Here is a 25000-nt window from a genome sequence, read left to right on the forward strand (position 1 = left end):
GGTGCACCAAAGTCATGCGTTCAAGTTTTTTTGTTTGTTTGTTTGTTTTGTTTTAGCTTAAATTGTTTTTTTGTCTCTTGTCAGCTCTAGACCAGAGCTTTGGTTTTAAATGCGTTTGGCTTTCACTGTTTTCAAACTGAACCACGACTGGAATTGAACGCAAGGGTTTTTTGTTTTGTTTTTTGTTTTCCCTTCCCCATTTGTCACCTACACCGCCTAATGGAATAATGTTGTGATATTAGAATATGTCATTTCAGATCTCAAAATTAAAAAGCAAAATGTAAAACAGCAACTGAGATGAACAGAAAAAGTTTTGCATTTATATCTTGGAAACGGGAAGTCGGAGCTCAGAATTACATCGTTTTCAATGGGGAAGGAAACATGGACGTCTCCAGCACCAAGCTAGCCGAGTTAACTGTGCTGAGTGATGTATATTTTCCTCCTCAGAGTCAGTGTTATAGAATTAACATGTGGGCTCGTCTGTATGCAATATGTGCTGAACTCAGGCTTGAGGGGGCTTTTTTGTTAGTTTTTTTCCTGGGCGGAGGTCAGGAATCACGAGTTATGACTTTTAGTCGAACGCTGCATTAATCTCATAATCCTGCATCCTTTATTATTATTCTAACTGTCTAGACTTTAATATGACAAGTGAAGCATGTTACGTCAAAAATGGAAATTAGTTACATTTACAAACATAATCAACTTTATAGTCTTGTTTTGTATTTGAGGGGATAAAAGTAATGCATAAAAGGACTAAGCTTTTTAACTTGATCACTTAGCTCTATAAATATCAAATAAATAACAGGTCATTTTTTTTGTGATGTTGCAATAATTAGAATTTTTCTGAGGTACGTTGAAAAAAAAAAAGACTTTTTTTTAAGTCGTGTTTTTTAGTAGTTTTTTTTTTTTAAACCTTGTTTTTATGTTTGTAAAAATCTGATATTTTCTAAATATGCTGTCTCGCTGTATCTCACTTTATATATTATAGTCTCAGGACACTCTGTGTGCTCTAGCAGGTGCTGGTATATTGAATTGTCTTTGTACATCGAAATTTGTGGATTTTATAGACAGACATGTTTTCTGTGGGTTCCCCAACCCCCCCCCAGTCCAACGCTGGAGTGCGCCGCTTCACCAAGCCGACGGAGAGTCTGGAGCGCTCGTTGGAGATGAGCCGGCATCGAGGCAGGAAGAAGACGCAGAAGAGGCCCAACTACAAGAACGTGGGGGAGGAGGATGAGGAGGAGAGAGGAGCCGAGGAAGGCCCGGACGAAGAGAAGGAGAAGGCTAAAGGTACAGATGCTAGCTCAAAGGCCAGCAGGACGAGTGGGGACACGGAAGGTGAGTGGCCCCGGATGAATGTCCCACCATCACTGACTGACCCTCTGTTCTCCAGAGCGCCCCCTACAGCCGTGGAGCTGCTCTCTGAACTGGCCTCCAAGTGACGCTAATAATGTCCTTATAAATAGCGCGGTGTCTTTCCATCATGCGTTGACGTTAATCAAAGTTTAAGCCTTGGATACACTATGGCTGTCAGATTTCACTCTTTAGCTAACTTTTTAAATCTCAATGAACATGGAGGACCTTCCCAAAAGATTCATGTCTTGAAGTTTTCGAATTTGTTCTGCTATCTCAGGACGTCCTCCATTTTGGAACTTCACTGCGTCTGTGAAGGTTTTTTTTCTCCCTTGATCTACAATCTACATTCTCTGTTTTCGTGCTCTTAAGTTTCATTGGCTGTTGACGAGATCAATCAGATTTGAGTTGTTTGAATTTAGACTTTAGTTTTTAAAAAAAAAAATCATACTTGTACTCTTTTACAAAAAAGGAAATGCAAAGTGAAAGACAAATCAGAAATCAAAACACAGGAAATATAATATAGGAAAAAGTTGCAGAAAAATAGCTGAATAAAGTTATTAAATTAACAAATGTTCGTTTACGTGAAGTAGTGTTAGGAAATTGGCGAGAAACCAGACACTTGTGGGCGTGGAACTACTGGTACTCTTGTCATTTGTGGATTTGGCTTGTCCAGTGTTTTAGTTCCAATTAGAACTGTATAAGGTATAAATCGCGTCTTTAATACAAATTAAATAACGCACTAATTAGCTTCCTTCCAAGATTTATTTATCTTTGTATTGTCTACGCACATTTTACATCACAGGATATGATTTAAAAAAAAAACAAAAAAAAAAAAACGTTCCTTATAAGATTTCCTTCTATTAATTATTAGAACTTACCAGCACTGACTTGGCACCACTGTGATTCATGGCTATAATCATAATAATTGTTGTGCAATATCCCTCATCTTTCACTGAAATAGTTTGCCTGGACAAACTGAGTAACATACATTAATCACAAGTATGAATTCATCTCAGAATTAATCTTGACCCCAGGCAAACTTTGCTATCACACTCAGGATACTAAAACCTGCTTCGACATGTTTACGACTTTCAGTTCCACTAGATTTCCCAGTAAGGACCAGAATCTGGATTTTCGCTGGAACTCTGAATGCTTCAGAAGTTAATGAGTCCCAAACAGAGTCAGTTCCCAGAGCTCTCCACTGCCAGTTTTCCATCCTGTCCATGTGCCGGTGGTCACTTTGGTCCACATTCATTCTGTGCCGTCCACCTCATGGTCATTCTCATGATAGTTGTGATAACATTCTGACAGCCGTGTGTCCACAGCTCACGGAGAAACTGCAGCATCTGTAAACAAGTTAGGATTGTTTTACATCAGCGGATGATTCCTGGCTAGGCCCTGAACTTGTCACCGAGTCAAACCCAAGTTTTATTGGTCGCGCACAGTACGATGTGCTGTAAAGCAGAATTTACATAAAGCAGAATTTCTGAAAGTATGGACTATATGAGGAATAAAGTGTAGATATGTGCAATACAATGCTGTGCAACATCGAGCTGATGTAGTTGCAGTGAAATAACTAACGTGTGTGTATATCTATTTATATATATTAAGAAATGTATATAAATGAGGGGTGGTATGGGTATAGCCCCCTCCGAAAGTATTGGAATAGCAAGGCCAATTTGATTGTTTTCTCTATACATTTGAAGGCATTTGGGTTTCTGATCGAAAGATGACTGAGACGATAGATCAGAATTTCAGCTTTCTGTTCCTCATATTTACATCTAGATGTGTTAAACGACTTAAAACATGGCACCTTTGGTGGCAGACCACCCAATTTTTAGGTGTGCAAAAGTATAAGAACAGATAGTCTTAAAGCAAATGAAAGTAAATAACACTTAATATTTGGTTGCATATTCAAATGACCAAATACTAGGAAATTCATATGAAACTTCTTATCAAAGTTTCTTTTCCGAGTTTTCATGCTGATAATGCGTGTATTTAGCAATGAAACACGTTGTATTAAATTGGAAGAGAATGCAGAACGGCAGCGTTTTCACTCAGACTTTTGAACCCTACTTTATATATTGTGTGTGTATATACTGTATATTGATGACTGAAATCTTCCATTTGAAAAGACCAAGATAATTGTTTGTTTTGCAGTAGATAGTAAATCAATAATAGGAAGAAGCTCATGTTTGTAAAATGAAAAAAAGATTTGTGGTTGATTTAGTGGTCACTCTGACCTGATCACCAATACTTTAGTGTGACGGCAAAGTTGAAGAAGTCTAGACTGTCTGTTTGTGGTTTCTACTGTAGGAGTTCTGCAGAAATACCGCTGTAGTGAAGCAACGCCAAGGTTTCATAATGACACGTCCATCTCCATCCTGCTGTGTGAACTTTACTGGGCTGTTTTCTGTTTAATTTGTGCATCCCCCCACCCTAGTGACTTGCATTCACGTAGTTAACAAGTCCAGAGTGTGGATTTTTGCAGTGTGATGTGATAAACAGGGACTCTGTATTTGTTTGTGTGTGTGTGTGCGTGCGTGCATGCATGTGCAGAGATTGAGATGGTGGTGATGGAGAAGTGTAAGATCTCAGACGTGTCCATGCTGACTGAGCAGAACATCACGGACGAGGAGAAAACCGCCGCAGCCGCTGCAGGAACGGAGGGACAGAGGAGCAGGTGCTCCTTTTTTTTAATTAGTATTCAAAATGAATATTCATGAGCCTGTGGCGCAAACAAACATGAACAGGTAGCTGTAGCTCACGTAAACAACTGAAATTGTGCTTTTATCGTTTTATAAATAAATATGTGGCCATATGTTGCCTTGGATCACAAAATATTCCAGGATGTATAAATGCAGACATACGAATCTATAAATTAGAAATGTCCTGTTGTTATCCCATACATTCTAATTATCACTATGATTAGATAACTTAGGATTAGGTAGCTGGATAGTTTAATGAATACCAAATGACTTCCTGACTTCCGCTATGCTATATATGCTCACTATTGAGAGTACAACAGAACGGTGTTGTTACTAGGGCTGTTCAAATTAATTTCACTATTTAAATATTATACAGATATCAGTGTTTATTTTTGCGGCTCAATTTGGGTGAGGTCCAGATGCGGTCTGGGAGTTTCTTGTCTGACGGAAGAGCGTGTGAAAGTGACTGTGGTGTGTGCGTGTGTACATATGTGTGTCATACAGGCCCTTCTTGGACATGGTGTACAACGCCCTAGACTGTGAGAAGGAGGACTACAATGCCCTCTTTGTCCTCTGCCTCCTCTTCGCCATGTCTCACAGCAAAGGTATACACGCACGCACACACACAGACACATACACACACAGACAATATGCTGTGTAATGTAGTGTGTATAAAGGCTTATTACAATAATCATATCATTGCTCACGTCACATTTCAATCCTGTTCACATTGGCTGAAATTTTTTCCCCCATTTTTACGTTAGTGTGTTGCTGTGACCAGAAAGACTAACTAACTAATTAACTAACCAACTAACTCTTCATATTTCCACATTACACAGTAATTAAGTAATCATTCGATTGGGTGATTGATTACTTGTGTTATTAATTACTGTGTAATTTGGAAAGATGAATAACTAATTAGTGAATTAATTGGTCATTTATTTGTTTTTTTAATATAATACTTTCAGTTAAAGTAATCAAATTTACTTTTAGTTATTTCTTATTGTTTTATTTCTGTTAGTATTTTATCACATTTAGGCTTTTTACAAATTTTATTTTAGTAGTTTGTTTTATTTTGGGGATTTGTTTGTTTAAAAAATAAAATTCATAATATTTTAAAAAATAAAGTCGTAACATTACGAGGGGAAAAAAAGAGTTTATGATATTATGAGAAAAGAACTTACAGTATTTTGAGAATAAAATATCTGTTGCTGAAGTATTATTAAGTAATATTATCATTTTTTAAGTATTTCTTTCTTTTTTGTGGATCTGAAATGCACAATTCTGTCATAGTATTATGACCTTATTCTCAACATATAGAGGTTTTTTTTTCTCTCGAAGTATTATGACTTTTTTGTCATAATAAGTATTCTCATATATTGCTAATTATTTCTCAGAATATCACATGTTGTGACTTTTTACTCTTAAATATTGCGTTTAATCTTGGTTTTTTTTGTTTGTTTGTTTGTTTTTTAAACAGGCCCTGAAACACTGTCTTGTCTTATTATAGGGACGTGTTAAATGTAGTAGCTTATTTTTGTTTGTTTGGTTTGCTTTTATTTATTTGTTTGTTTATTTTGGCTCTTTGTTTCCATGGCACATGGTTAAGAGCGAAACTTTGCATACATTTAGGATTACCTTTAGAAAGATGTCATTTAAGCAGTAAGACATTTAACAAACAACAGAATGCTTATTTGAGTAGTTTGTGCCTAATCTGCAGCATCTTCTTCCTGTTTGTAATTTTTGCATAACATTTAATTTCACTTTAGATTTCTTAAAACGGTATTCATCAATTATAATATTGCTGAAAGGAGCTGTAACACTGTCTGTCTCATTACTCTGTAATAAAAATAATAGCATTAATATAATAATAAGAGATAAATAATATGAGGAAATGCCACAAGAATGGATGGTGTACATTACTTCCTTATAATAAGGTCATTTTACGAACCTGTGACCTCCAGTGAAACGGAAATGATGTCGTTGAGGATCATTTTTTAGTTCTTACAATAAAATGATCTATAAAAATAAATGCCAGGAGAAAACAAATCATAGAATGTGTCAAAAAGGGCTCGTTTAAACTCGTGTAAAGCTGTAGTGTTGTGAGAATGATTATATCCTTGACCAGGTTCCTCTTGCAAAAGAGATCATTTGATCTTCCTGGTAAGGTTAAAAAAATAACAATAAATAGATCCTGCATTCTTGTTATAATTTGGATCATCATGCAGGTCTGTGATCCAAAGCATGTCCAAAGCATGTGTTCACACGCACATAAGCTCGCACGTACACCCATGAAAACTTTTTTTTTTTTATATATATATATATGTCTGTCCCATTCCTCTAACTTATACCTTATTGAAAATGTGTGTGCGCATGTGCATGCAGGTATAAACCCAGAGTTGCTGGAGAAGATCCAGCTGCCGGTTCCAGGTCAGGAGAGGAGCAGCTACAGTCATGTTCTGGTGGAGAGACTGATCAGAATCATGAACCATGCTGCTTTGCCAGGTACTCACACACACACACATTTTTATTATTTAAGGTGTAGAGATGCAGTTGTCTTCATACCCTTAGGACCAAAAAAAAAAAAAATGTAATTCAACACCAAGACATTTTGCGTGTTAGGTTTTAGATCATTATCACAAACTTGAAAAATGGTTATTTAAAAGTTCCCTTCACCCATTCCCTGCACATTTGGTACTATACATTCTTTGACTCTGTTTTCTGTCGTTATGTGTGTTTTTGGTTGGCATCAGTGTGTTTTGTTTGACGTCAACAACCTTGAGTATTGAGAAAATTACTAAAAATAGATTTATACAGTGCCTTAGTAAAAACTCAGGGTTGCTTTATATTAGGACTGGGCAATATGATGATATAATAGCGATATTGTCATAGTACACAATGTCACAATACCAAGATATCTCTAAAAACGTTTATTTATTTATTTTAAAAGTAAATTTTTTATCAATTTAATTACTGACTACTGAAGCAGCTGATGTGATTTTGTACTTAATTTGAAATGTAAAATGTTTATCTATTTTTTTTTATTGTCTTCTTCCTCTACTTATTATTATTATTTAGTTGTTTTTTTTTGTTTTTTTCAGATTTTAGCCATCATTTAAATTTTTGAAAAACTCATCACTTTATAATTGAATTAATCGCCTTAATACGAATAATATGACGTAACTGCCTTTGATGAATACCACCACCACAATAACTTATGTAGATTACTTCCTTACAATAACATACTTTTCCTAAGCAGTGACCTTGAGTAAACCTGAACCGCTGCTGTTTGTTTCAGCTTGGACTGATCGGTAACGAGTGATTTATGATGTTAATGTTTTCTGCTTGTTGTTGTTTATATTTCTCATCTCTGTCAGACGGGAGGGTGCGCTTGGCCACTCTGGAGCTGAGCTGTCTTCTCCTGAAGCAGTCGGTGCTGTCCGGCACTCGGTGCATCGTCAAGGATGTCCATCTGGCTTGTCTGGAGGTACGCATCCACCCGAAACGCGTCGTCGGGATGTTGGGTAGCACCGGGACCCGCTGCAATGCAGTTTCTGAATAAATCATAGCGCAGCCGTGTGGCTCAGTCAGACTGTACAGATTTACATATACAAGAGATAGAGAATGAGTCACCGAGGCGTGTTTGGTAAAGCAGGAATTTTACAACCTAAATTACTCGATCCTCAAGGGAAATTCCCTATTATTTTACTGACTTCTTTAAAACTGTTTTACTTTTACTTTTTACTGGTAAGAAATCTGGCATTTACAGGAAGTCGGTCATATTTCTCACAAAAGTTCTTAGGCAGATGCTGTAAAGCACCTTTAATAACAATGAAAATAATTACCATAAAGAGCAGTAAATACACTAGACAATATACACCATACTGTAATTCAAAGAGGGAACAAAATTGTGTTCAAAAATACTGACTGTATATACTATGTATATAAAAAGGGAAAGATATGGTCAGTAATACAAAATTAAGTGCGCTTCAAAATTACTAAGAGCTATTAAAAGAAAGGATTTGAGGATTTGAAAGGAGGAACATCATACATTTCCTGTAAGTTCCTGATTAAGTAAAAGTAAAAAATTTCCCATTATGAGGAATCGTACAGGGATCCAGAAATTCAAGTCTGTATACAAAGTAAGCTAATAACATACAAGCTCTTGATTGTTTTACAGTAAACTGTAAAGCATACCATGACTAAACACCGCCTGTCACAGGCTGTTGTAGGAAGGGTTACTGTTCCCACCCTGATGGATTATTGTCCTCTTATGCCACAGCAGTTTATTGTTATTAAAGAACGACACATCACGCATGTACGCCATACTTTTAAACAAAAATAAATAAATAAATAAATAAAAAACACAGCTTGTCGTGTTACTGAGAAACTACAAAAAGCGTAAACTCAAAGTTACAGCTTTGCCTCAGATAGTTACAAAGCGCTGACACGGGAGACTCCTTCCATAAACATGTAAACTTCACCATTTCAAAGATTATACCCCATTTTTTTTAGTATATAAATCTGTTTGTTATTAGTAGAACATCCACCGAACAAGCCCCTGTGAATGAGCTGTTACCATAGAGACGATAACGTAGTAATTTTATAGGAAATGAATCAACACTTCCTGACCAATCAGGATCCAGAATAAAACAGCGCTGTGGGATAAAGTAAAACAATAAATTTCAATCTCATGATCCGTTCCTCTTTTCTCTGCCGTCTCATAAAAGTGCAAATGTTTTATTCAGAGTAACGGTCAAACATTTCGAAAACATAAAGAGCCAATTTGTCTTACATACGCATTTATACATTTCATAACAATGCTGTTTTCTTTTCCAGGGTGCAAGAGAAGAGAGTCTTCATCTTCTACGGCGATTTTACAAGGTAAGCTAAACATGATTTCATTCTAGGGTTATGAAAAGAAAAGAAAAACAACATAAAAAGGTTTAGGGTTATTTATACACATATGTATGTGTGTGTGTAAGTATTATAAATATATTTAGATTTAGTGTTTGGCTCACAGAACAAACGTTTTCCAATTCATCCTCTGTCACCTCTGAAATAATACTATCGTGTTAAACACCGACAGCTCATCCTGACGATCAGCAGGTTTTTTTTTATTTAAGTTTGGGGAACTCTGTCAGTGTGTTGGCTAAACCTGTCAGACCAGCAGCGATCCTTGAAAATACACATACACTCTACTTATTGCTACAGCAGTGCGAGAGGTTCCCACGAGTCACCCAGACGTTTGATGGTGTAGCAGCTCAGCGCAGAGCTTTTCCCACATTGTGGTCTCAGGGTGGCTCAGAGAGGGAGCTGCAGCTTTCTCTACCTTCACCACACTCACTGGCTTTCTTTTTTTTCTTCTTCTTTTCTACAGTCTTGCTAAATGTTCGAGGATAGATTATGGTCTGTTCATAGTCGGTGAAATTTTTTTTAATTGTTCAAAGAGCAAAGGTAAATCTGATGGCAGATCTTTTTACAAATTCTTTGAGGGAAAAAAAACCCCCAAACAGCCACTGCAGCAATGTCTCTCCATCATGCAGCAGCTCTTCCTAAAAAAAAAAAACGCGTGTGACTTGTCATCTTGTCATGTATGCTAGTTTTCGACCTAGTATTACATTAGCAGTGTAGAAAATAAGGGATAAATCAGTGTGTCATGCTGTTCTAGGAAAATAATCAGTAACGGGTGGTGTGATGGTGTGAGTTATGTTATGTTATACAGTAAGGGAAAAAAGTATTTGATCCCAAAATCAGCAGGGGATCAAATACTTTTTTCCCTCACTGTAGGAGCTATAATCAGTCGTTCCTTCACCAGCGCTCTTTTTTTAAAATACAATTTTTTTTTCAAAACCAGCTTATGTTACTGAGAAACTTAAAAATATATATATATATATTTACCCCTATTAAATAAACGTCTCTTTGGCAGGTTTGTGATTACACACTCAGTTCAGTTTTAATTGCTTTGTCACAGAGACTGAAATCTGGGTCACTCCCTAGACAAACAAACCAAAACAAAACAATAAGTGTAAACCAAATCCGTTGTGTAATCATCTCCAACTGAAAGGTTTATCGTGTACTCTTTCAGTTTCAATACATTTCGTTCTCACGTAATTTCTCATCAAGTGTGGATATAGGAACTATGCCGGATTGTTCTTGTTGTACAGGATTCCTTTGGAGGCTCCGCCGTGAACCATCATGTAGGGGAAAAATGTGTTATGCGTGCAAATTTGCAGAGTTAACAGAAGAGTCTGCCTGAAGCGTTTCACGATGATCTAATCCAAGGCTTGGGATATCCATTTTTAGATGTGCGCTGCTATTGATGGCACAAAATATTCATTACTTGCAAGAACACATCCTGCTTACTATAAACACCTCTGTGTTTAGTGTTACTAAAGCACCTCTGCGTTTTACTCATTTACATTTAAAAATAAGCGTACCACAGCACTGTTGAACAAAAAAATTTTTAAAAACAAAACATACCACACTGCTGGATTCTGATTGGTAAGAAGGTCAGTGGTGCTCAGCAACGCAGCCGCAAATAATAGGTTTATATTAATGCGCTCGTTCTAATACGTTACAGTTTCTAAAGTAATCCGTGTTTGGAGAAGTTTGGTTCACGTTAATGGAAGGAGTCACCGGTGTCAGCACTAACAGTCAGAGTCTGTGTACACCAGCAGTTTTTATCAAAATATATTGTTTTCTATGTGAAAACGATTTGAAACCGTTTATGTGAGCAGTACAGCACGGATCGTATTCTGCCGTCTCAGCATGAGGGTGTAATAATACATTTAAAAAAAGGTCAAATAAATTGCAGTCACATTATCAAATGATAAATTGGACACCAGCGTGATCAGCAGGTCTGATAAACTCATTTCTTCCACATTCATGTCACGTGCAAACAGTAGAAACAGGTGTTTTCAGGAAACAGTGATTTGCATTTATTCATTTAGCAGACGCCTTTATCCAAAGCGACTTAGAAGCAAAGCGATATATCAAGTGGAGAACAATACAAGTAGTGCTACCTTGCAAAATTTATAATCGAGTTATAGAAAAGCAAAGTACACATTTACGTTCTAGGCTTCTTGGTAACATGACAAGCGGTTTGGTTTTATTAATTGGTCTTATTAATAACTTTGAGAGAAAAAAAGAAAGGCTAGTGAGAAAAAAAAAAGTTTCATCAAATTTTTAAGATTTTAATGAGTCTAAATTTTAATTGTCTAAAAAAAAAAAAAAAGTACAATAAAATACCAGTGTTGCAAACTCGAGTCACAAATTTGCTGACTTTTGACTCGACTTGACATAATTAAAGAAGACTTGCGACTCGACTTTGACTTTGAGGTCAGTGACTTCGCATGGACTCGAGCCATTTCACTTGGAAGTCTTGATACATTTTCAAAACCAAAGATTAAAAATGATACAGTGTGCAGTGAATCTACTGCTCTTTTACACAACAAATATTTAATAGTCAGAAAATCAGCATCCGGTTTTTTCCCCCAGAGTCAACGTTTAAACCAGTCAGACAGCCAATCAGCTTGGACTAGACAGCGTCAAAGCTGAAAGAGCGCTCGTTCCCCGACGACAGAGTAGGGCTGGGCAATATATCGTTATAATATTCATATTGTGGTAAATGATTACACGATACACTTTTCTGAGATATCGTTGGTATAGTGATGTATTTTTTTTTTTACATTTTTATAAATTACAAATGAAATGGTACTGAATGGACGGGGTTGATTTGCCATCGTTTTTGAAAAACTTAATCTTTGTCTTTGTAGGCATTAAAGGAAAGTATTGTCAAACTCAGTTTAATGTTTTTTTTTTGGTTATTTTACCACTGTTTTGCAGACAGTTTGTTAGCTATATTGTATGTGATATACAGCGTGTATTGTAGAAATGTCCTGAAGTATCGTGACATAATATTTTTGTCATATCGCCCAGCCCTTCAGCAGAGTCACTTTTATCAGAGCCTATGCCCATGTTGTGAACAGTATGAGCATGTTATGATTTGTTTAGGACTTGAAACTTAGAGTTAAGTACTTGACTGATTTATTAGTCTTGACTCGGGACTTGCAAAACAATGACTTGGGCCCACCTGTGCTTATAAAATTACACACTGTAATACATTTAACATTCCACATCTTAAAAATCTGGTAAATAATCTGTTAAAGAAAAAAGTCCACCGAGCATACGACTAATGCAGAATTATAAGGTTTGCATTGAAAACTTCACACACACACACACACACACACACACACATACATATATATATATGTGTGTGTGTTTGTTTGTTTAGGGAGAAAGAGTGATAGATATAATCAAAATATTTAAACTTTAACTTTGATAGTGCGTTATACTTCCGAGGTCTCGGATTTAAACTGCCAATATCTGTCATATCTGCCTGTGCAGATATGATGTACTCAGGTTAATATAGAATACCCATAATGCACTGGGTAATTTGATCCACGGTGTCCATTTCATTTTGATTCCTAAAAAAAATATGCAGCTTTTCAATTTCCCAAATTCAGGGAAAAAAGCCTCTTCTTTCTGCTTGGATGTATTAGATCTGTTTTGTATTAGATTTTCCTTTTTTAACCTCAACACCTCTCTGGAACTGTTCTGTTTTTGCCCGCAGGGAGAGGAGATCTTTCTGGATATGTTTGAAGACGAGTACAGGAGCATGACAGTGAGTCTGTTTTGCAAGTGTGTCATTGTTTTTGTTTGGTATGGTTTAAAGTAAACCACCTGTGACTGTGTTTCTGCTGTAAACATCTGACTGCTACAAAAGAAATTTGCTGCACATATAAACAGAATATTCTTGAAAGGCTGATGTTTAGGATAGTCATGGTTTTGTGATGTGTGTGTGTGTGTGTTTAGAGCAAGCCTCTAAATGTGGAGTATCTCATGATGGATGCATCTATACTCCTCCCTCCTACTGGAACGCCGCTGACCGGGATCGACTTTGTGAAGCGGCTGCCATGTGGAGACATGGAGAAAACACGCAGAGTGAGTAGGAGGGAGGGAAATAAAGCAAAAATATCACATACTTTACATAGATGTTTAGGGGTTTTTTTGTATGCAAAAGCATGCACTGTCCAGTTAGACTTGACAGGTATTCCATTTTATATTCTCTACGTTTATTTAAGCACAGGCATCGAGGGTCAGGCGATGTGACACAGATATCATATCACGATGCTTAAGGATGGTATACTGTCCCTTCCTAAAGTATTGTAACAGCAAGGCCAATTCTGTTGTTTTTGCTGTACATTGAAGACATTCCAATTTCAACTGGGTTAAAGTTGGGTGATTGACTTGGCCAGTCTAAAACCTTCCACTTTTCCCCCCTGATTAAGTCCTTTGTTGAGTTGGCAGTGTGTTTTGGATCATTGTCTTGCTGCATGATGAAGTTCCTGTTGATTATATCGGATGCATTTCTCTGTAGATTGTCAGACAGATTGTTCTTGTAAACATCTGCATTCATCATGAGTTCCATCATCAATAAAGATTAGCGAGCCTGTTCCAGAAGCAGCCATGCAAGCCAAAGCCATGACACTACCTCCACCATGTTTCACAGATGAGCTTCTCTGTTTTGGATCATGAGCAGATCCTTTCTTTCTCCACACTTTGGTAGAGGTTCATTTTGGTTCCAGATCTTTTGTGGCTCGTCTCTGTATTTCTTTGCGAATTCCAATCTGGCTTTCTGATTCTTACTGCTGATGAGTGGTTTACATCTTGTGGCCTCTCTGTTTCTGTTCTTGACGTCTTTTTCAATAGTGGATTGTGATACCTTCACGCCTGCCCTGTGAGGTTGTTGGGACTGTATATATAAACGTTTGTCTATTATTTAAAGGTTTGTCTAATTATAATAAATTCTAATAACTTTAATGTATTATAGTAATATATTTTTTTTTTTTAAAAACGTAGACTTGAAACTAAAAAGTAAAAACTATACAGTTACTGTTCTTTTATAGTTTAAGATGGCAGCCTGATGTTAAAGTCTGTAGAAGAAGCATATTATGAAGTATTCATAAAAGCTGCATTTTTCGAAACCCTTTGCGTTCCACTTGTACAGCTAAACCACTGTTAATGCTTTCTGATTCATTTTGGAGAATATGTTGCTGTATAGTACATTAGTACATTGGCAAATCCAGTCTAGCTATATATTTTTTTTAAAACACGTGAAATTTTGTGTTCTTAGCTGTGATGTAAAAGTGGCAGAGCTTGTAGCAGATGACGGACAATACAAACATGGCTGCCGGTAATGGAAAATCAAAAAAATGCATTATTAGTAAACTTGGTCCATTTGGAACACGTAGGATGTGATTTCACAGTTCTTGTGAAACACAATGAGTCCTTCTCCATTTCAGCCCAGAATTCCCCGGAGATATCGCTGTGCCAGGTGTGATCAGAGGTGTACTCACCTGGTCCTTCCAGAAGTTTGTCCCGGATTTGTTTTCATATCTTCTCATGTTCTTCATGATAGTGTTTGTTTAGGCATGTTCTCTGGGGGGTTTTTTTTTCCCAGGAACAGTTGTAATTATTCTGAGATCATGTGACACATTAAGGGCGTGTGTCTGTATAACTCGGTCATGATGTACTTCTACGCTCTTTAAAAAAAAAAAAAAGCCTGTGGAGGTGAATGGAACCAGTTTTATAGTATTCATCTTACCCCCCCTTTTTTAATTTATTTAATTCTTTTTTGGGTACACGGCTTGGTGTAATGTTGAAATTGAGGAATGTCTCCATCCTGTCCCGTCACATAATAACAAGGAAGGCATTCAGAGATCAGGTTTGACTTTTTATTTGTGTGCAATTTTGATGAAGGAAATGATAAATATAATTACAGCTCTCAGAGCCAATCCTTTTTTTTTTTGATAAGGAGAGCTTTGAAGATAAGAATCATCTTAAAAATAAATTGAAGCCATAATTCTTCATGTTAAATCAAGATTGTGGCATTTTTCAGGTTGGAAAAAAAAAAAGACACTAGCTTTTTATAAACACAAAATTGGAAATGGGTCACTACACACTAATTACACAGAGCAGGTGCAGCTTCAGGATAAACCTGTCTGGAGTCTGAGGAAAATCCATGACTGAAAAAGCAATTTACACACACAATGGAGAACAGCCCGATCCTTGTTTCCCTTGTGGTCCAAGTTAATTCATCATGAGGCTTTAGCGTCAGAGTGCTGCGTGTCTCTCAAAAGCTTCCAGAGAACTCCCGCTATAATTTAGTTCTTAGAATCGCGTGAGCTCATAGAACTCCTGATGGGACTAATTATATTCACTCGCAAAGGGCAGTTATGTAATTATGGCTCCACCTGCTCACAGAATTTGGCTTGCCTTGCCGAAGCCCTTTCCTTGCAGGGATGTTATCAGGAATGCTTTTAATTTCCACCATAAAACTCCATCTGCATGCAGCCGTGCAGTTTAGACAGCATGTTCAATGTCGAGTCTATTCATAGAGCACACTGAAGTGCTGTACAGACAGCGCGTACAAGATACCCAGGAGTTCCCACTGAAGTAAAAAATAACACAGAAATGACAATAATTATAGAACAAATTATATATAAATAAGATAGAAATGACAATAATTATAGAACAAATTATATATAATTAAGATAGAAATGACAATAATTGTAATAGCAGTGATAATAGAGGAGATTAGGGAGAGGGGAGAATAGATGATGATGTATTGAAAGTGGATAAAATGACAGATCCAATAAAAAGTCAGAAGATTAGTTTTTAACAAATCCAGTGTGTGCACATTCTAAAGGACCGATCTGATCTCCTTTTCCTTCAAACGGGAACGTTTAATCCAAACTTCATTACACTAGAGACTAAGGGCAGGTGTCAATTAAGATTTCAAATATGCGACTGAAAAATGTGAAACTGCAACACAGTAAAGTATTCGCTAAGCTGTTCTCATCTTTCCAACCCTGGAATAATGCAGTGAAAAGTGGTTCCGGTTTCTTTTTTATTGTATACATACACCATCATGGCCACACAACAAACCAATTATTCCTCTCTCTGAAGTAGTAGTTCCATCTCAAGCAGGACAGTTTTACAGATATACAGCTTTATTAACATGCAAATATGTATTGTTATTGATAGAGTTCAACAGTCTATTATTACTAAGCTTGGAGTAAAACTGGAGGGGGATGTACAGCAAAAAATGTCAATTCTTTTTTTTTTTTTACCACCTTAATTTAGTTTTGGCCAATTCCCACCACCAAGGCTATCACTTGCTTCATCTGAGACACGTGAAGCCAAATCTTTTCAAATTGAGAGGCGCTGTCCACCATCTTCTGCATACCTGATCCTCAGAGACGCCCTCAGAGACTCACGATCTATGGATGACAGGGCGAACTCTTTTCTGTTATCTGGGAGATAACGTTAAACTGCTAAAAAGCTCGACTGATGTTACGATGGAGTAACTTATCTCACTTATCTTGGCTTTCCAGAAAGAATGAACTTCATTCATATTTACTCCAAACTCTGACATAGATACGAAAAAAAACTGCGCGTGTTTGTGTTTTTCCTCCACAGGCTATCCGTGTGTTCTTCATGTTGCGGGCTCTGTCCCTGCAGTTGCAAGGGGAACCGGAGACACAGCTGCCCCTGACACGCCCCGAAGACCTCATCAAGACCGACGACGTCCTCGACCTCAGTGAGTCATGAAATTTATTCCTTTACTTTTTTTTTTCCCCCGGTAAGAAGTACATGCCCGAAATTTAAAGGTATCAAATCAGAAAGTCCACAAAACAATTGATTTTAATCAATTTTCAGACACGAATTATGTTTCAGAGCTGTTGCATTGTTCTCCGCCCTTCTTTCTTATGATAATATTAATAATCATTTTAACCCTCAAATTACTTGATATCTGCATTATTTTGCACTTGGTTATGTATCACCTCGCACTGCTTGACAGTTAATTATAATCATTTAGTTCCTTATATACTGGTTGCACACGTTTTAAGGGGGGAAAAATCCACTAAATCTGCACTAACTACAAAACCCTACTTTCATCTTATCACGCTAGCTTACATGACTAGCGTAATAAAAGCTGCATGCTGAACTTTCCTCCACAAACCGTTTTATATTACGTTGTTCATCAAAGTAATTAAATATTCAATATATACAGTAAATAGACTGCTTTTATAAATTTGCAGAATTAGTGTGTTTCTTTTCTTCTGAAAATTACATTCTGAACCTTTCAGATTCCAGAAAGCCACATCTCACCCGAAAGCAAAAACGAATACGTTTACGAGAAAGTAAAATTGTTATATATGTTTACATGACTCCAGGTTAGAGATGTGAAGATACCACTTTATCCTTTTCCGATACAGAAACCGATATCGATACCCAATTTCTGTAAACACTGTTAAGCTACTACTTAAAATGATGTAAATAAATAGCTAAACGAGAAAAATACATGCCAGAGCTTTCACGCAGATATCCTGTATATTGTAAATAGAATTTAAGAAAAAGACATTTCAAATCCATTCTTTTTGTCCCCTTCCATATCCGATCCACCATTTTGTTTTGCTGATATCAGCCCGATACTTATCACGGCTACCGGATCTGTGCCGTGTCTGGTTTTGCTCGTAATCTTGAACCAGGTCTTATATTCTCTATCTTTCATCACCAAGGCAGACTTCAAAGCAAAACGTTTCTCGATTGATCGACAATCTGATTTGTACGCAGTCGTTTCTGTAGTCGAGATTATTTAGAGAGTTGATATCATCTTGTAATCTCATCAATAATTGGGCCAATGAGCCGCCTGCTTTTTCTTGCCATTTTAATCAAAGGCTGAAATCATTTTAAAGGTGTCATTTTGTGATTATTATCTTGCTTCAGATGGATCATTGTGTCATGGGGATCAAAAGTTCTGAGCAAACGGTTTGTAAGATTCTGAATCTCGTCGCCAGATAAGTGCACTATATGAGATGTAGGCAGAGCCACTGATTCGTTTTAGATTTTAATCTCCATGTTCACCTCTGAGGAAATAAGTTGCAGTTAGTGTTGTTTCTCTCAACTGGAATTTTTTCCCCCCGCTTTGTTTCAGATGCAGTCCATATGTCAGACCGATTGCCTTTTAAATTATGTTAAGTCGTTACTTATGTTATTTTTGTACTTCACCTGTACACCTCAAACCACCGCCTACGCATTCTGTTTCCTGGATCATCTCCAAACCACTGCCTTTTTCTTTTTTCTTTTCTTGAACATCTATCATCACCACTCCGCTCTCTGTGGTGTCTCTGAGTTGAATATTTCTTTTATGTCTGCGTACCATAATTTTCCAAAACTATTTACAGTCAATGAACGTCTCGTAACTCACACCACAATCACTCCCACCACTTACACCGCCCCCCCGTTTACTCTAGTAATCAGTTTGTAGCAAGTTGACCTGAGGACCTTTATAAGTGATGTGAATGTTTTTTTTTTTTTTTTTTTTTTTTTTTCTTGTACCGGTTCATCACAGAAAACAAGCCAAGGCTGCGGAGTTTCAGTTTTTCAAAATATTTAAGATGATACACAGGTCAGTTTGACCAGAGGGCCGTTCATTTGCAATGTGTAATAATGAAGGTTCCTTATTAACTCTCACTGCATGTAGGATTATAAGACAGTGTTGACTGAGTCATTATTAGATATTATCCTGCACTCACACCAGCAACATCATGAGAAAGCAGACACAGTCATTCATTTTTAATGAGCGTTGGTGCTTTAGGCTGCTTTCTCATCAGCTGGTTTCCACCAGCTCGCATTTATTGTTGTTCTGTAATCAATTAGGAATCAGGAAATTCCTGCCATGACGCAGTGGTTTCCACAAGTTCGGAAAAGCCATTCAGAAATCAAACGCAAACAAGCAGGCCGCAGAAAAGCGAGAAAAAGGAGCCGCTCAATATGTCCCACCCTGAATTCCTGTTTCAGTGGTATTGAATAACACATTGGGGACTTTAAATACAAAAAAAAATGTTTTTTTATAATACTACGTCAAAATAGCTTGAAGATGGCACTGAAGATGAAGATGGCACATGTCAAGTTTGCAAACTTAAAATGTTCACAATGGGGTTTTATATGTTTATTAATTTATTTAAAAAAACAACAACAGTGTTGCTGTTTCCTCCCGCAGTCCAAAGACATGCATGGTAGGCTAATTGGCGTGTCTAAAGTTTCCGTAGTGTATGAATGGATGTGTGAGTGTGTGTGTGATTGTGCCCTGCGATGGATTGGCACCCTGTCCAGGGTGTACCCCGCCTTGTGCCCGATGCTTCCTGGGATAGGCTCCAGGTTCCCTGTGAGCCTGAAAAGGAGTAACCGGTTGAAGATGGATGGATGGATGGAGCAATAGTGTTAGATTTGTAATTTTTAAATATTTGCAGTAAGTAGCAGTACATATTTATTTATACGCTTACAATAATTTAATTATTTGCTTAAAGTAGAGACATGGTGACAATTAAATTTTAAAAAAAGCAAAACAAAAAACATTTAATATGAAGTTCTGAGTTTATTTTTCTGTTAATTCAGTCAGTGACACGTTAAAAATTATTTTTTGTTTATTCTTTATCATTTCTATGAAGATATATTCATGTGGCATTATACACGTCATCGTTATGATTATTTAAAAAGGGCATTTCAGTCTGTAGTGTTGTGGTGTTTATAAAGCATTTATAAAGTTAACAGAATGCATTGCAACTAGTGCTGATAACACATTATATCACCCTTTTAGAAATATGGAAATATAACGTGTTATAAACACTACTTATAATGGGTTCTGTTCATAGTTTACTAATGTGTTACAGCCATGGCTATGAACTGTGCATGAATCGGTGCAACACTAGGTATTATGCCTTTCCAATGCATGTGTTCGTAGGTCATTATGCATAGAACCTTCATAGAATTAACATCATAGTTTGTGTTCATGCCGTGCCATGACAGTTCATACCGTAAAAATAAAGAAGTAAGTAAATATCTTCATTTGTAGATGACTGAAAAATAAGTAACTAATGTACAGTTCACATAAAATGAATATGAATGTGCAAGAACAAATCACTTGAAAGAAATCACTGATATATATGACACTTCACACGGTTAGTCTCTCTCTGTGTCCCTTCCTGTTCCCCGTCTGTGTCAGTTCCTGTGAGAAGTTCAGGTGTGACGCCTCCTCAGAACCCTCAGCTATTGCTCTTACAGGTAAAGAGTGGGTGTGTGGGAGAAATGACTCACTCCTGGCACCCCACGGTGAGGGGCTCGCTGGATTTAGACTTTAGCCGTCGTGGGCAGCATTCGCATTGAGCCGTTTTCCTGTAGACCTCAAATGTCTAACAGTAAGAGAGTTAGAGCTGCGCCTACACACCCTTAAAAACACACACACACACAACCCATTTTGTTTTAGCCACTGCTGACTCGTCCTTTGACTCCGCACACTCGACGGTTGACTCGAGGGCGGACGCTGAGGACGAGCGTGTCCTCAAAATAACTTTCTCTGTCAGTAGTGCAGCTGCAAATCACAGGTTTACATTAATGCGCTCATTCGAATACATTATAACACGTTATCACCTCTATAGTAATTAATTATTTAAAAGTTTTCCAACATCTTCAGGACAAAGGAGTTTATAGACTATGATGCTGCGTGGGTCTTTTTTTTGTTGTTGTTGTTTTTTATTTATTTATTTATTTTTGTCTTACTAACTTAACAGGAACTAACTATTTTCACAGATGTTCCACAACAATAAATGTAACTATAAATGGATAAAAAAATATTACTGTTGTCATGGTATGGGTGGGATTAGTAATCGTGATTCCACTACATCACACTATGTCGTTGATAGTTTTCCTGTAAATATAGATGAATAATTTATGTGGAATAATAAACAGTTATTTGTAAAATGCACTTCTAAGAAATAGTGGCCTTGAAATTTCTACACGCTCCTTAAAATGCACCGAATATTCATGAAGCTCCGTGGCTGTGAACCAATCATGTCAGATTTATTATAATTACAGGATTACGCTAAAAAATGTTGGACAATTTAGCTACAGAACGTGTGTCTTAAGCAAACAGTGTTGAATTTGCAGGTCAAGCATAATTGGTTCACAGCCCTGGAGTTTGTTTAGTGACATCACAATCCCAGTTCATGCCTAGTTCCGTCACCGAATCATTGCAATACAGAAATACTTATTTTATTGTTTACGTTGTTGTTGTTGTTGTCAATCGTAATCGGTATCCACAAGCAGTTTATTCTTAACACGCATCACATTCCTGATAAAGAGTTTGGTGTTAAGGATGCTGAAGTCATTCTGCATTCTTGAAATAACTGTTTGTGGAACTAGACGGTACCCGTTTCGTCAGTTTCCGGAGAAGTATTAATAATTTATGATGGGAGGAAAAAATATTACACCGTTTTATTTTTTGTGTGTGTGTGTGTGGGTGTCTTTTTTTTCGGTTGATTGTCTTTTCTTGAGCATCGATTACATCACAGACTGGCGTAAATGAAAGAAGAGAGAAAAGTTATCTGATTTCCATTTCTGGAAATGATGCGAGTGAGAGATGATCCCGTTATGATTGTTCTTCACCACTTCAATGCTGTATGTCGATTCAGATCTGTTATAATGGGCGAGCATTAATATACACACCCCTGAGGACCTCCAGTAATGGGTGAGTGAATGGAAAAAGACCTTCAGTGACGGAGCAGCCACATGCACACACAGACACACACATGCGCGCAAACCCTGGCAGATACTACTGATGTCATCCGTGCTATTTATAAACTTGCAGGAAATGTCACTATTTCTGTCGCTCTCTCTCTCTCACACGCACACACACAGACACACACAAAACACCTAGAGTAAAACTTACTGCTAGTCAGCATCTACTGTGTATTTAACATTTTTAAAAAAATCTTTTTTAAATTAAATTTTAATTTCTTTAACTTCCCTCGAAGCTACATTTTAGAAAATAATTTGTTGAATAATATTTTTCTTTTTTATTTCTTAAAAAAACCCCAATAAAAACAGTGTGCAAGTGTCTCTACACATTCCCCCTCATCTGTAATCGTAGAATCTGTAAATATTCGTGATTAATATACGTGATTATATAAATAAGCAGAAACCCACATGCTTCCTTGTCATTTAAATCCTGTCAAAATGTCAAACCTCTTTCCGTATCAACCACTATCTGTTGATCCCTAACAGTAGTTTAGTTAGGTCATCTAGCTAGGTCATCTGTTACTTGTGAGATTATCTTTCTTTGCTAGGTTAGCTTTCACTTAGGTTAGATTTTCCCCCCTATGTGTATTTTTGCTTGCTACAGTAGGTTCCTTTCACTCACTAGGTTATCGTTCATTTGCTAGGTTAGCTTGTACTCACTTGGTTAGCTTTCAGTTGCTAGTTTAGCTCTCACTTATGAATGATCTTTTGCTTGCTATGTTAGCTTTCACCCACAAGCTTAGCTCTTACTCATGAGATTAGTTTTTACCAACTATGTTTATTTTTGCTCACTAAGTTAGCTTTCATGCAGGTTTGCTTTCGCTTGTTAGGTTAGCGTTTTTTTGTTAGGTATATTTTTGCTTGCTTGGTTGGTTTTCACTCACTAGGTTAGCATTCATTTGCTAAGTTAGCTTTTACTCAGTAACTTTGCTTTATGCCTGCTAGGTTAGATTTCAGTTGCTAGCTTAGCTTTTACTCATGAGATTAGTTTTTACTCACTATGTTTATTTTTGCTCACTAAGTTAGCTTTCACGCAGGTTTGCTTTTCCTTGCTAGGTTAGCGTTTATTCACGAGATTAGCTGTCATTCGTTAGGTTTATTTTTATTTTCTAGGTTAGTTTTTACCAAGTAGGTTAGTTCGACATGCTTTTAACTGGCTAGGTTTATTTTCACTTGCTGGCTTAGTATTTATTCACCAGCTTGGCTTTGACTTGTTAGCTTTATTTTTGCTTTGTCAGTTAGCTTTCCCTCACTAAATTAGCTTTTGTTTATTTGTTAAGCTTTGAAGTAAGCACTCAAGCAGGAAGTGAGGGAACGAATGACATCAGTCCTGTGATTGGTGAAGGTGGAGCTTACCCAAGTGTAGCCCCGCCCACTTTACATGAACAGGTTGGCAGTTCTAGAGAAATGTAGTGAGTTCATTTGAAATCAGTCACACTGAATCACACTGGTCTCAACACAAATCATCTGACTAGCACGAAGTGTGTCACATTTTATTTCCCTTTTTTTCAGAAACCAGAAATGGAAACTCAAGTCTGCCACCTTTAGTCGAGTCACTCTTAAGTTGCAAAAAACATTACTTGTGTTCTGACTTGGACTCGTGAAAACTGTCTCGAGGCTTGACTTGGACTTGAAGACAGAGACTCGTGAAAAACACAAGTCATTTTGGTTTGGCATTCCCGATTACCTTCTCTCTTTACTACCCCACATGACCTCATCAAACCAGCATTATTATGTACACTTGTGACGCATCTCAAGGCACGAGTTCATCACCCATTGGAAAAGTGCTGTTAAATAAATGAACAAACAAACAATACCATTATAGCCAGGACTTACCTAGTGGTAACCTTCGTGTCATTTCATTTGAAAAGAAATCAATTAGTCCTGCAGTGAAGCTGCAGTGTTACACAGATGTCAGGGGCTTGCTTGCTTTCCATTTTCAAGAAATACAAATGTTTCCATGTCCTTTTCATGCCCCCCCCCCAAGTATTAACTACTATATTCAGATAATATCCAGGTTTACCAAGTTAAATTGCATCTAACACGGGGGGTTTTGTTACCGCCAGCGCTCACTGGAAGACTACCTTACCCATCATTGTTTGAGAACGAACGCAAACTACGGCAACTCAAATAGCTCAAAATACTTGTACACAGCATACTTTTCTCTTGTGGTGACAGTCTCTGCATTCCAAATGGTATAAATCAGCCACAGAGGCCTCATTATGCGTCCTCATTGCTCCAGGCTCAAGGCTCTATGGTAACAATTTCTTTTAAGAGCACTTGTGCTGCTAATTACAGAAATTTAGGAGCACAGTCAAAAATTTTGGAGCATGGTTGAAGTTTAGATTTTTTTTGTTTGGGGCCTTTTTTTTCTTTTTTTTTTTTTTTAAATGTAGGAGATGATAGCGTTGATGTGCCACAATTTAACACACAAGTAGGCATGAGAAAACTTGAGCTTGTCAATTATGAGGGAATTTAGGAACATAGTGTGAGCCACGACACATTAATTTACCTTCTGATAAACTAAATGGAATATTAGACTGTATGCAAAAAACAACCGTTAACCTGTTCCACCTTGTAAACAAATACAATAAAAGTGTTTGAAGTCTGCTTCTCATAAATATATTCAAAGGTAAACTATTAGTCACTATTTCCCACCGTCATGGTTCTGGGTTGGAGCCAATTCTTGAACTGCTCTGTGTATAGTGTGTATATATCTGAATAATCTCATATAAGATGTGATTGCGTGAGATCATTTACCTGTCAGATGCAAAGCGCTTTAGTTTAATGGTGATCATTAGGGATGCACCGATCCAGATACCAATCTTTTTTTTTGTTTAAGCTTTAATCAGGAGGTCTGTCATAAACAGTTAAATGTAAGCTCTCTGCTCATGGTCACTGTTAAGTGAATTAAAATAATAGCATTGAGAAAAATGGTTGCTTAATTGATAAATAAACAAGCCTAAAATATATATTTTTACATATCTTAAACAATAAAGAGTCCTAATTAAAAGAAGACTACCACAAACATGATCCATATTAGGAAAAAGAAGGCTAATAGCCTTCAAAGGAAATAGCGAACTAAGCTTAATGTTAAATTGAAATTAAATGCAACCCATAGTAATTAAACATTATTTCATTTCTCATTTTATTTATATTTTATGAAATTATTATGATATCTATTTTTTATATTAAATGATTTATTTATAACAAAGCACATTTTCTGTCTT

The 25000-nt window shown here is 36.9% G+C and overlaps 1 protein-coding gene across 6 annotated transcripts in view; it reads left to right on the forward strand.

Annotated features, from left to right (window-relative positions):
• clec16a (C-type lectin domain containing 16A) overlaps positions 1–25000 on the forward strand; it is a 67556-nt gene that overhangs the window by 27070 nt on the left and 15486 nt on the right. For 3 of the 6 annotated variants that reach the window (XM_017488834.3, XM_053673620.1, XM_053673624.1), the window contains 9 exons: positions 1068–1338; positions 3916–4039; positions 4569–4669; positions 6450–6569; positions 7442–7551; positions 8904–8948; positions 12700–12750; positions 12942–13070; positions 16611–16731. In XM_017488834.3, the coding sequence (XP_017344323.1) occupies positions 1068–1338; positions 3916–4039; positions 4569–4669; positions 6450–6569; positions 7442–7551; positions 8904–8948; positions 12700–12750; positions 12942–13070; positions 16611–16731 (1072 nt within the window). The remainder of the gene's footprint in view (positions 1–1067; positions 1339–3915; positions 4040–4568; positions 4670–6449; positions 6570–7441; positions 7552–8903; positions 8949–12699; positions 12751–12941; positions 13071–16610; positions 16732–25000) is intronic. The other 3 variants (XM_047150941.2, XM_047150937.2, XM_047150946.2) reach the window with 3 other exon arrangements.

This window comes from Ictalurus punctatus, chromosome 2 (genome assembly GCF_001660625.3).
Source record: "Ictalurus punctatus breed USDA103 chromosome 2, Coco_2.0, whole genome shotgun sequence".
Classification (NCBI taxonomy): domain Eukaryota; kingdom Metazoa; phylum Chordata; class Actinopteri; order Siluriformes; family Ictaluridae; genus Ictalurus; species Ictalurus punctatus.